Below are 12259 nucleotides of genomic sequence, written 5' to 3' on the forward strand. Positions count from 1 at the left end.
CATATTTGCTGGTATCAACTTGTATTTAGTACTGTTCTTCACAACAATAAAGTGACATAGGATCATTTTGAATGATAAACTTTTTGTTTAAGATTATGCTGTCTAGGAGTGACAACAGGAATCAGGATTTCTGTTTTCCATTTCTGACTCTGTAGTGGGCAGTCACTTACCATCTCTGTGCCTCAGAATACCTACCTATAACATGGCTATAATAATATTTATTTTCCTCACCCAGGGGCATTGTGAGTCTTAATGTTTGTAAAACCCTTTTACATCCTGATTAGAGGTTCTACATCTCCACAAAGTATTTTTATTATTAAAGTATTTATACTTTTAAGTCATGTACTGCATTTTTAAACATTAACACTCTTCTGATTTTTAAATTAGTAGTAATACAAAATATAAATGGGTTTGGCTGTATTCCCTGTATTGTTAATATTAATAATGATGTCACTTTTCAGCAAGATTATTGCTTTTCAGTAATACTAACTGTAACTAAATACATGGACCAGATCCTCATGCTAGTCAAATTACACTCAGCCCAAATATGACTTAATGCCACCACCTCAATCCAGGGGCAGCCAAAAGCTAGTTCAATCCCTAGTACAGGTTATAGCAACCCTAAGGTTGCTCTAACTTACACCAGCTCTAATGTTCTCTGGGCCCATTCTGCCAGTCCACAATCACTGGAGAGCAAGGAGCTCCACCCACACCCCTTATGCCTGGGACACCAGGATTTGGTGGGCTACAGCTTTCCTATCTGCCTCTGAACCAGATGGGGATTCTGCCCCACTCCAGTCCCTTTTCACCATGGGAGTGGTAGGGAGGGTATCTTGACCTGTATTTTAATGAACAATTTAAATATGCTGAAAGTTGATTATTACTATTTCACCCGCACTGAGAAAAATGACAACCAGTTTGATCTGTGGAGGGGTTATTCAAAGTGCTGCGGTTGATAGTTGGTATGGTGTCTGTGTATCATGAAGGGTTGATAGGCGCTTCTATGTGTGGAATTATCTAAACTTCTGTTTCAGTTCAGCCCATGCCTCTTATTAGGAAGTAATGTGTAAATATAATAAATAAGACTGTAACATACATCTGGCTTTTTAAGTCACTAATAATAATACTGAATGAGGAGTTCTTTCAAGAAAAAATGATAAAAGACAGACTGATGAGCAAATTCATTTCTGTCTGAAATTAATGCAGAACACATGCTGGGTATAACGGGAAATATTGAAGAGTTACAGCACATGCTAGAACTTAACATAAATGCTCTTTTGATTCTTGACGTTTTCCTTTGCAATCTTTCTGCAACTCCTATATATCAAATCTTTAACTAAATCCACTTTCTTGCATATTTCTTGTAATCCTAGTATGCGCCTATCTGGTATGTCTTTACAGTACTGTATATTTTCCATTGTGCAGAAAGGTAGGTTACAAAATGTGATGAGGATTTTTTTCTTACATTATAATATTTCAGATCTTAATGCAACATAATTCCATTCCTACAAACGGCCTTCTAGGAGACAAAAAACAGAAGCCATAAATGCAAATATAAAAATGAGGACTAATGGAAGGGCAGGGAGAGCAGGGGGACAAAGTGTGAGAAGCCATGTAGGAAATGCTCCTTGAGGCACATATGCACAGCCAATCTCCTGTCAGTGTCACTGGCTCTGCTAATCCATTACACCTTTAGGGAGCCAGGCTGCAGTGGCTTACAGATTATTTATTTATATAGTTATTCATTCATTCATTCATTCATCAAGGACCTGTGGGATAGGCCTTCACATTAGGGATTTCCTCGAATTTTCATGCACCCAGGCTGTGCCCTGGGCACACAGCTGAAATACAAAAGCTATGCCGCTTGAAAGCCATGTCCTCACCAGAAGTCATGGGGAAGGCTTGGGGTCAGGGAGTTTGGTACATGTCGTTTAACACACATGCCCACTGTCCTGGGTGCTCCACATCTGGTCAAATGATTCATATCCCTGACAAGAGTATTTTGTGTGGCAGGCATAAATAAAGTGTATAGGACCATTGCTAGTATGTGTAAGGCCCCGTATTTGTATTGCTTTTGTTCTTGTCTGTGTTAAGCTTACTGAGGGCCTGAATTTGGCTTATAAAATTCTCAAGCCAGACTTTCTCACAGCTAGGAATACAAATGTAAATATGGAAATGCTAGCAAATCATAATATACTGTCATTTATTAATATTCTTTTTCTCATGAAGGTTTTGCGTTCCACATAGTACAATCTCTCCGTTTAAAGTAGGAAGTCAGGTCCACCATAATGTCCAAATACCATTTAAAATGTGAATGACCTCAGAACAGAGCAGTTAAAAAGACTACGCCTGCCAATATTTGCCAACTTTTACTAGCAGTGAAGGCATGATGAGTGTGATGCTGGCAGGCCAGGTGCCAGATCTTGCCAAAGCTGTAAGGGTCAGCTGAGCACTAACAAATTAATAGCTTGATTCCAGACCAGCTCACCTGGTATGCTAGTATTGTTCAACATATATGTTAGACTTGTAAGAATGTGTTTTGGTGTTTAGGCTCTATGGAATGCTTGTAAGTTGCTGCATGCATTAATCTTACTTGGAATGCCTGTATCCCGTGCAATAAGGTGATATATAAGTTTTGCTTTATAACTGCAAAAATGCCTGCTCTGAACCTGTGACCCCTGTCAGGAAGGGAATTGTCCACTGCCCATCAAGAACAACTATCAAAATTAAATGGGCCTTTGTGGAATATTATGATATAAAGACTTGGTTAATGGCCCTCTCGCACCCATGAAGGTGCTATGTACAAGAAAGCACATGTATCCCATGTGCTTGAAAGCTGGAAGAAGAGGGATAAAATAGGGACACACAAATATTCTCTTTCTTTTGCTGTTTTGACTCTCACAGAATTGGAGCTAGGAAACAGAAGCAGAGATCACAAGGGTCAACCTGGGTTAGCCCTAAAAGGCATTCATTGCTGACAGATTGCTACAACTCTGTCACCTTTTGAAACCATAGACTGTAACTCATTTGTGTGTATATGTTACCCGCTTTAACCTCTAAATAACTCTCATTTCTTTTTCCTAAAATCTTTAGTTAGTTTTACTATAGGTTTGACTACAAGTGTTGTCTTTGATGTGAGATCTGAGGTACAAATTGACCTGGGGTAAGTGACTGGACTCTTGAGACTGGGAACAACCCAAATCTTTTATGATCTTCGGTGTATGGCAGCCAACTATCACTAAGTCCAGTTTGTCTGGATGGCAAGATAGACTGGAGAGCCCAAGGGGACTGTCTGTGACTCCCTGGTAAGACTGTTATAGTGCTTCAGGAGTTCACATTTGTTACTGGGTTGGTGAAATCTAATTCTAGAACATACAATCAGTTTGGGGTCTCTGCCCTGCTTTTTGGCAGTCTGCCCTGAGGTTGGCACTCATGATCGTGAACCACTCCAGATGGCGTGACAGTGAGATTTATTGTTCTAGAAGTTTTTGCCTTTAATTTGCTACTGCCAAGGCACAACGAAAATTTTGGGGTGAGGCGGCAAACTAACTATTCACATAAGGCTGGATGGTGCAATTCTTATGATTATTTTCTGTCACAAATTAATATTAGTAATTCTTAGTCCCATTGGTTTTATGATACTACTCATGGCAGAAAGGTAGTACTCAATAGGCCTGATTCTGCTCTCACTGACATTGGTGTAAATCAGGAGTAACTCAGGTGAAGGTAGTGGAATTGCACAGGTGTAACGAAGGGAGTCCCAGCAAGGATTAAGGTTGCAGATTTGGACCCGCGATGATCAAAATGATTTCATCCCTATGGGCAGAAGTGAGTTTTTACATTGCCCACTGATTCTCAGCTCAGCCCAGTGGAGTTGAGAACTAAAGATGGTTGGAGCTACATCATGTGTACAGAGCGGTCCCATTTCAGTGTCTAAATGGCTCAGGTTCATTCTTGATAGATGAGTGTATATTAGTATGGTAAGTTCCTATAGGATAGTGCAAAGCAGATTGCTGTCAAACCCACTAATAGATAAGCCTTTAATCTGATCCGTTATTAGCATCAAATGTGGAAAGTACAGTTAGTTATATGGATTACTTACAAAATATAATTTAGTTAACTGAAGAAATTATGCATTTTAAACCATGTGAAATCTATTAAATTAATCTTTTAATCACTGAGTCTGATTCTCCTCTCTTACACTGGAGTAAATCGGGACTAACTCACTGAAATTGCTGAATTACACTGCTGTTACTGAGAAGGAAATAAGGCCCTGTCTCTCTCAGGAGTTTAGTAGATTTGAATTTTTAAAGCAAAACTACACATCCACAATTTTTATTCATATATGCAAATGAAAAGCTGTGATGCTAATACATAGAGAAGATATATTCTCCCCTATAGTCTTGTGCATTAAAATCCCCATACTATCCTGTGCACGAAGTATTTGCTGGAATGTTACCTTTTACAAATTGGCTTTAATTTGTCACTTTTTTTTATTTTTAATAGGTAAAATCTGTGTAGTTTTATATTTGCACTTGACCGTGTTAAATTGTTCCAGATGGATGATTTAAAATATTAAGTTAGTATTTATAACAGATCTTTGAATGCAGCCAGAGCAGAATAATTGATATTAAAGTCTTCCCTTTGATTTTTGCAGACCTTACTAGGTTTCTGTGTTTCTAGTTCAGGTTCAGGCAGGGTTTTAGCCTATACTTCTGCCTACTTACGTGTTGTAGTGTCTGTTATATGCATCTTTCTAGCAATCATATGTCAAATTTGCTTTCTAGAAATTTCTTTACTAGGAAAAAACCCACAGATGGATGTGGAATAAAAGTAGGCAGTCCATTTATGAACTTGAATATCATCAGCAAGATGTAGGGGACTCACGAACATAAGAGGCATATGGGACTTTCTTTGTGGGAGTTGTTTATCCAAGGAAAGAGTATGTGAGGGGGAGAATGCAGAGACAAGTCTGGCTGATGTTTTTCCATAACTCTTTCCCCAGTAATGGTGCTATGGCTATTGTAATAATAGGTTATTTCTAAGGATGGGTTTAAATACATACATACATACATACATGCACACACACATAGGCGCCAACTTTCTCCGGTGCTGGTGGATGCTCACGTGCCCCCCCCCCCCGCCATTGGCCCCGCCCCGACTCCACCCTTTCCCCGCCCCTGGCCCTGCCCCATTCAAACCCCTTCCCCAAAGTCCCCGCCCCAACTCCACCCCCTCCCTGCCCCTATTGGATCCTTTCCCCAAATCCCTGCCCCGGCCCCGCCTCTTCCCCCAGCGTGCCACGTTCCCCCTCCTTCCCCCCTCCCTGCCCCGCGAAACAGCTGTTTCGCAGCGCAAGCACTGGGAGGGAGGGGGGAGAAGCAGGACGTGGCGGTGCGCTTGCGGAGGAGGCGGAGCGGAGGTGAGCTAGAGCCGGCGGGGCAGGGCGGGAAGCTGCCGTTGGATGCTGAGTACCCACCAATTTTTTTCTGTGGGTGCTCCAGCCCCAGAGCACCCACGGAGTCGGCGCCTATGCACGCACATGTACACACATACACAGCCTAGCATGCTGACCAATATTGTCTCATTGTTTCCTTGTACTCCTCCGTCTGTTTGTATCCACATGCCATCTCTTGTGTTATAGTTAGATTGTAAGGTCTCCGGGGCAGGGACTGTCTTTTTGCACAGCACCAAGCATGATGGGGTCCTGGGCCAGGACTGGGGCTCCTAGGACTACAATAATATAAATAACAGTAAGTGTTTCAGTCACATACCCTTTCCCTCAACTCTGCTGGCAACAAACTCTATGATGGAGGCTGAGAGGAGTGGAGTGGAGGCATAGAGCATAAACGTAAGTGTTACATGTAACAGCAGTAACACACAAAACACACACACGTACACAAATTGGCAGATATTCATCATTTCACCTATGCTAGTTGCTGTTGGTGACAGCTGCAGAATTAACAGAATCCTTAGATAGTTACAGAGCTAGAGGAACACTGTTCAGTACTCCTAACTCTGAATGCCTGAATACACCTTAAGCTTTTCTGACACTTGACAGGCATCTTCTTCCTCCCAGTCATGGGAAGAAGAGGGAAGAGAGGACCCTCCCACACACTTCCCTAGTATACACTTCCCTGGTTCCATGTCAGGTTTTTTGTAGGCCTCATGGCAGAGGGGAGTTTTAAGGAGGGCTTTGAAGCACTATAATGACCACAGGCTTTGTGAATGTTTACATGGAGCTTCTCCCAAGCATGAGGAGCAGCATGGGAGAAAGCACGGAGGTGCTTGTTTGAAAATTTAACAAGTGGGTGATGGAGCCAGCATCATGGGTCGAGCATAACTCCACGACAGTCTGGCCATCCCCAGTTGCCAAAAAAGCTCCTGTGTAGCCTGTTGCAGTTGGGCTCAGGCCTGAGGTGATTTTTGTGTACGAAGTGTAAATCCTACTGATGGAGTTATTTCATCTAGAGACTGGTGGCTGTTTAAGACCAAGAGAAGTTTGTGTTCGGTGTGTGGTTTTATAGGTGAGACTTGTAAAGATTGAGGCTTGTATCCTGATGTTGTTGATAGTAGTGAGACTTCTGCATCTGGAACGATATGAGTGGTATAGACCCTGTCACAGTAGAAAATGTTTCAATTATAAAGAAGACATAAGGACACTTGGTGATATTAGCTTTTCCAATGGGAAGAAACTCCCTTAACAATGTCAGTAGTCTCTTGCAAATGTGCTGGCAAAAATCCATTTCTATTTGGAAACCTCAGCTAAAAATAGCCAGACTTGCCATGTGCCTGGCCGTTTTTTACAAACAAATAACATTATTTGCTTATGGCTTTGACTCACCCTAGCTTTGAGGAAATGGTTCTTTCTAAAATACAAGTTGCTAGCTCTTCACACAAGATGGTTGAACCTTCAAATTTCCTTTAGAAGGAAAAGTCAGAATTTTTTTGCAAATGAACTGTTTTTGTTAAGACGCCTTTTTTACAGGTCCTGAAAACCAAACGCTGGTAGCTCTGGCTCAAGACTTGCTCCCAGCAGACACTAGGCAAGCTCTTCCACACATCTCTGCTAAGGCACCCCAAAATACTTGGCTACCGTGCTTTTTTTCTTTTACGCCTTTATGACTCACCTGAGCAGGAACTGCTGGCTGTGTTTTGGTTTGCGTGATGATGCACTTGAAGTTTCACAAAGGACTGAACTGAAATTACCAGCTACAAAACACAATTCAGTTTGAACCCAGAGGTGAAGCAACAGTAGCAATACCTAGCCTGACTGGAAACCGTCATCCGAATCATGGGAGAACAGGTTTCCCAATGCTCTCATGCTCTCACATCTTATCTCCAGCTTAATGGGGATGGAAAGGACCAGTAAGGGGTCCAGGAGAAGTGTTTGAGGGTGTGCTACTCTGAGATTAAGGGAAAGGACAGGTCACCAACTTGGAGGTCACTGTCCAGAGAGATATAATGGCCAGCCATTCAAACAAACTGGATGGGAGAGCCAGCTAACAAGCCATCCCCTGAACTGCTCAGGAGCAGATGACCGCCTTCTGAAGACATTAGAGAAGACTAAAACAGTCACTGGAACAACCCCCCTCCCAAAGTATAAAAGGGGATTGCCCAGAGATTGTAAGAGGAGGATCCTTTTAAAGACATTCAGATTGGAATGTTGTTTATAGATTCAAGGCCAGAAAGGACCATTATGAGCATCAGGTCTGACCTCCTGTAGCATACAGCCCAGAGAACCTCACCCAGTGAATCCTGCATGGAGTCTAGTTCCACCACATCATTGACTGGACTAGCACATATCTTTTAGAAAGTCCTCCAATCTCAATCTTTAGAGAATCCCACATACGGAGAAGCCACCACATCCTTCCATGCTCTGTTCCAATGGTTAACTTCTCTCACTGTTAAAAATGTGGGTCTGTTAAAACTCCAAAGTACGAAAATCATCTGGATATTGGACTATTCACTTACACCTGCCAGGAAGCCTATTAAGAGAATCGTTGTGTTGCTGCTGTTATTGCACAAAGTAGTGCAATTTCCTTTACAATAGGTTGACAATGCCATGAATACTCCAGTAAAGGCAATTTCATTGAAGTCTCTTTAGCGGTGGTGGGTAATTGTACTACACAGTTGTTCATTTTCAGTGGTAAAGATTTCATTTTTCTAAAAAGCTTAATCTGGGCAGATATCCTTTGTCATTAAGGAGAAAACCCAGTTTAATGTTTATTAAAACTATTTCTATGCAATATCAATAAAGATCCTGAATATGGAGTGGATGCAGAGGCGTAGCAAGCGCCCTCCGTACCCTGCGACCGGAGGGGGCCCTGCAAGGAAGGGGGCCCCTAAAAGTGGCAAAATAAATACCGCATTCCAGTTTCTGCATTGTAAGGGGCCCCGCCCGGACATATGTTCGGAGGGGGCCACGTTCTTTGTTGCTACGGCCCTGAGTGGATGGCACTTTCTTGCTCATTTTTATGCTCTCATAAAAGAGCATGTTACTTTTAATGAACTCACAAGGGAACTAGAAGCGGCTGACGGCAAAAATATGATGTAATTAAATGGCATTTTTGCAAGTGTTTTCTTAAAAATCACTTAAAAAAGAATTCCTGCTGTAGTTGTGAGTAAATTTGCCTTCCGGTCTTCCCTTAGCAAGATGCAAATTGACCTTCTAAAATGTTTTGATCTTTAATTACTTCCTTTCTTATTTAGGAGCTTTCATTTGGAATTTTAAAGAGCCATTCTACAGCGTAGACCCAGCCAGCCAGCTTGCAACACACTGTATTACATCACTTAATATTTTGCACCATTCAATCATTTTATCACCTACTTTGAAATTGAAGCTGCGAACTTTCAAAGAGAGAAAGAAAAAATATGATCTGTGGAAAATATTCAAGAAGCGACCATGTTCAAGAAAATAAAGCTCTAAATATTCTAAGCTATATTTTTCAATGCGTAATTTACCAGATATGGCTGACTGGATGGTGATGGCATGTGTGTGTTTTGGGCGGGGGGGCAGGGGAGAGTAGAAATCTATTTGTCTTAAGATAAATGTCAAAGGATTAACTTTTAAACTCACTCAAAGTATAGAATTGGTCCAATTCTGTTAAAATAAAAAAGATATTGGCACAATCTGAGACCTTCAGGAATTAGACCTCTAATACTTGGAAAAGCTAGAAAATGTTTGGTGCTGGAAACAAAAGACATTTTAAAGACTTTAAGATTGGACACATTTTTCTGGACACAGTTCTGCGGAAGCTACAGAGCCGGATTCGCCATTGTCCTGTACTTTATGCAGCTGTTTACATCAGTGCAAAGGGGCTGTAAAACACTACTAAATCAGACTGGTATGTTTTGTATCCACTTTGCACTGATGTAATGACTGCACATAATGCAGGACAATGGAGAATCTGGCCCACAGTCTGTAAGAGAAGTTTAAACAGAATAATAAGTGGTAAGCATTTAAACTAATAGACTTCTGTCTGAACTTCAGCTTTCTTTAGGCTTGTTGCAACTTTTCATGAGTCTCATAGCTCAGAAAGTAATTTCTTAGGCATCAGCATCTTAGAGGGAATGCAGTCTAAGGTACTTATGGCCCCAATTACCATAGCGTGTGGGTGCCTCACAATCTTTAATGTATTCATCCTCACAACACCCTTGTGAGGTAGGGCAGTGCTGTTGTCCCATTTTACAGATTGAGAAACTGAGACAGAGAGAGAGAGAGACTAAGTGACTTGTCCAATGTCACACAGGTAGTCTATGATAGACTAAGGAATTAAATCCTGGTCTCCAAAGTCCCAGACTAATGCCCTAATAATTGGACTATCTTACCTCTCCTGTTTCTGCCTCTGTTAGCCCATACTTTTCTGTGTCTATTCTCTGTCTCTTGACAACATCTCTTAAATATTTCTCAAGCACATTTGCGCACACACACAGTTAAAATTCTAGAGTAGAGTATAAACTACTTTAAAGGCTTTGGGGAGTAATTGTTTTGATTAATTGCTTTATGTGCTATGATTCACACCTATATATAGCATAGCATCTAAATCGTGAAGTCAGATGCCGGATTCTGCAAATTCAGTATGCCGAGAATTTTTATTTATTGAGCCTGATCCTAATTTTGGCATATTTTGGAAACCTTGGGCTTGATTCTGATCTCATTTCTACAAGTATAATCCAGGAATAATTCCATAGTGTCAATGGAGTTACACAAATGTAAAACCAGAGTGAGGCTCCTTATGTAGAAAGTAAATTATGGTATTGATCCAAAACCCACTGAAATCAATGGAAAGACCTCCACTGAGTTCAGTGGGCTTTGGTTCAGACCCTATACACACTAATAACTTTATAGACATACATAGGTCCTGCTTTGAATTTGAATTAATGATGTATAAATAGAGGAGGAAGGGGAGCAACAAAAGCATAGCTATTAAACACGCAATTTGGTCATCCTCACACCTCAAGATACCCTAAAAAGGAAGTGTGCATTAAAAAATCCTTAGAAAAATTGGTAGTCCAGTGAACGTTCAGAAAGGATGGAGTCTCACCTTTTCTTCTTCTAAAAGTCTTCTTTTTTATTTGATAGCTTGCCCATCAGGAACATATAAACCTGAAGGTTCACCTGGTGGAATCAGCACTTGCATCTCTTGTCCTGATGACAACCACACCTCTCCCCCTGGAAGTACCTCCATCAAGGACTGTGTTTGCAAGGATGGGTATCGTACTGCAGGACATGCCTGTGAACGTAAGTCTTTCCAAACAGAGAACATGAATAGAGAGGAAAGGCACATTAGGACGCATAGACAGTGTAATCTTAGCCCTTTTTGGACTGTTTCACTGAAATGAGATAGTCAAGCATCTGTGGGGTTTATTATAGTGTTTCATATGCATGCCCTCAAAAGCATAGATACTATAAATTAACAAATCAAACCAGCCAAATTAAAGACGTAAACTAACCAAGTCGGAAATGAAATGAAAATAATGCTTCTGGAATCTCTAACCCTGTTGTTGTATGATTAATTAGTTGTCCACTGCCCTGAGCTGCAGCCCCCGGAAAATGGTTACTTTATCCAGAACGTCTGCAACAACTACTTCAACGCTGCCTGCGGAATCCGATGTAAAGCAGGATTTGACCTAGTGGGAAGCAGCATCCGGCTGTGTCAGCCAAATGGCCTCTGGTCTGGTTCAGAGACCACGTGCAGAGGTATGAAAGCCATTTCTTTGGAAAAAGCTTTTGACACAAGTTGTTTTGTTGTTAATGATGGTTTGAGGTTTGTTGGTTTTGTTGGTTTTGCTGGCTTAGAGTAAACCCCAAATGAAGGAATATTCAAAAGGAAAACCCCATGATGAATATTTTATCTTCTGGTTTACTAAAATGGAGGAAGAAAACCTTCAATAAGAAATGCAGAGTGGTATCACCTGCTAGAGAGCCAAACCTTGGTAAACATTCCGCATTGTCCTCTTGTACACACCTATTCTGTCTATTACTAACTTTCCTCACGTGACACCAGTGGAACTACCAGAATAAAATTAGGGTTGTAAATAAAATTATGGCTAGTAAATAAGGATTTGCAGGATGGGGGGTTTCAGAATACCCATGAGGGATCCATCTGTTGGATTAGATGCACATTGGCATTGGAACCCCAGGGCATAAACTTCAACAAAGAATATTGCTTCCAAATTTCTGATTTATGATCCTTGGGTTTATCATGTGAACGAAAAAAAATGGAAAGTTCCAGGCCACATGTATAATCTCAGAAGAGTTTTGAATGTGGTTCCATTGGACAATGACTATTTCCTGGAGGTTGAAAGTGAGGATATATTAACTGGAAAGGAGATAATCAGAAGGAGTGATTGAAAATGGCATGACTGGGAATAGGGAGAGGGGCTGAAAAAAAGTATTTATCCAAAGAGGGCCTCCTGGAGTGCTAATAATTACATTTGAATGTTGCTTTCGTGGATCAGATCACAATTCCATCTTGCCTCTGGCTGTGGCCTAATACATGATGTTTCAGAGGAAGGTATCCACCTTCCAGTTCCACCAATGCACATGCAGGACTCCTTAACCAGTTGTGCAATTCTACAGAGGATGTGGGATTCCTTTCTGACCTCCTACAGGCACTTATAGACTGAGGCTGCTCTTCCACCTTTCACAGCCCGTTTGGAGAAAGGAAGCTTGCAGTCACGCACTGGCTGGTGTGCAGGTCAGGTTACACTTAGGGAAAGGATGCGTGGTGGAGACAAGGGGAATGGACAGAGC

The 12259-nt window shown here is 41.3% G+C and overlaps 1 protein-coding gene across 1 annotated transcript in view; it reads left to right on the forward strand.

The window, feature by feature from the left end:
* The window catches only part of SVEP1 (sushi, von Willebrand factor type A, EGF and pentraxin domain containing 1), a 169625-nt gene that overhangs the window by 37975 nt on the left and 119391 nt on the right, over positions 1 to 12259 (forward strand). The window contains exons 4-5 of the mRNA XM_065549724.1: positions 10586 to 10744; positions 11024 to 11203. Of these exons, the coding sequence (XP_065405796.1) occupies positions 10586 to 10744; positions 11024 to 11203 (339 nt within the window). The remainder of the gene's footprint in view (positions 1 to 10585; positions 10745 to 11023; positions 11204 to 12259) is intronic.

Source organism: Chrysemys picta, chromosome 6 (genome assembly GCF_011386835.1).
Source record: "Chrysemys picta bellii isolate R12L10 chromosome 6, ASM1138683v2, whole genome shotgun sequence".
Lineage (NCBI taxonomy): Eukaryota > Metazoa > Chordata > Testudines > Emydidae > Chrysemys > Chrysemys picta.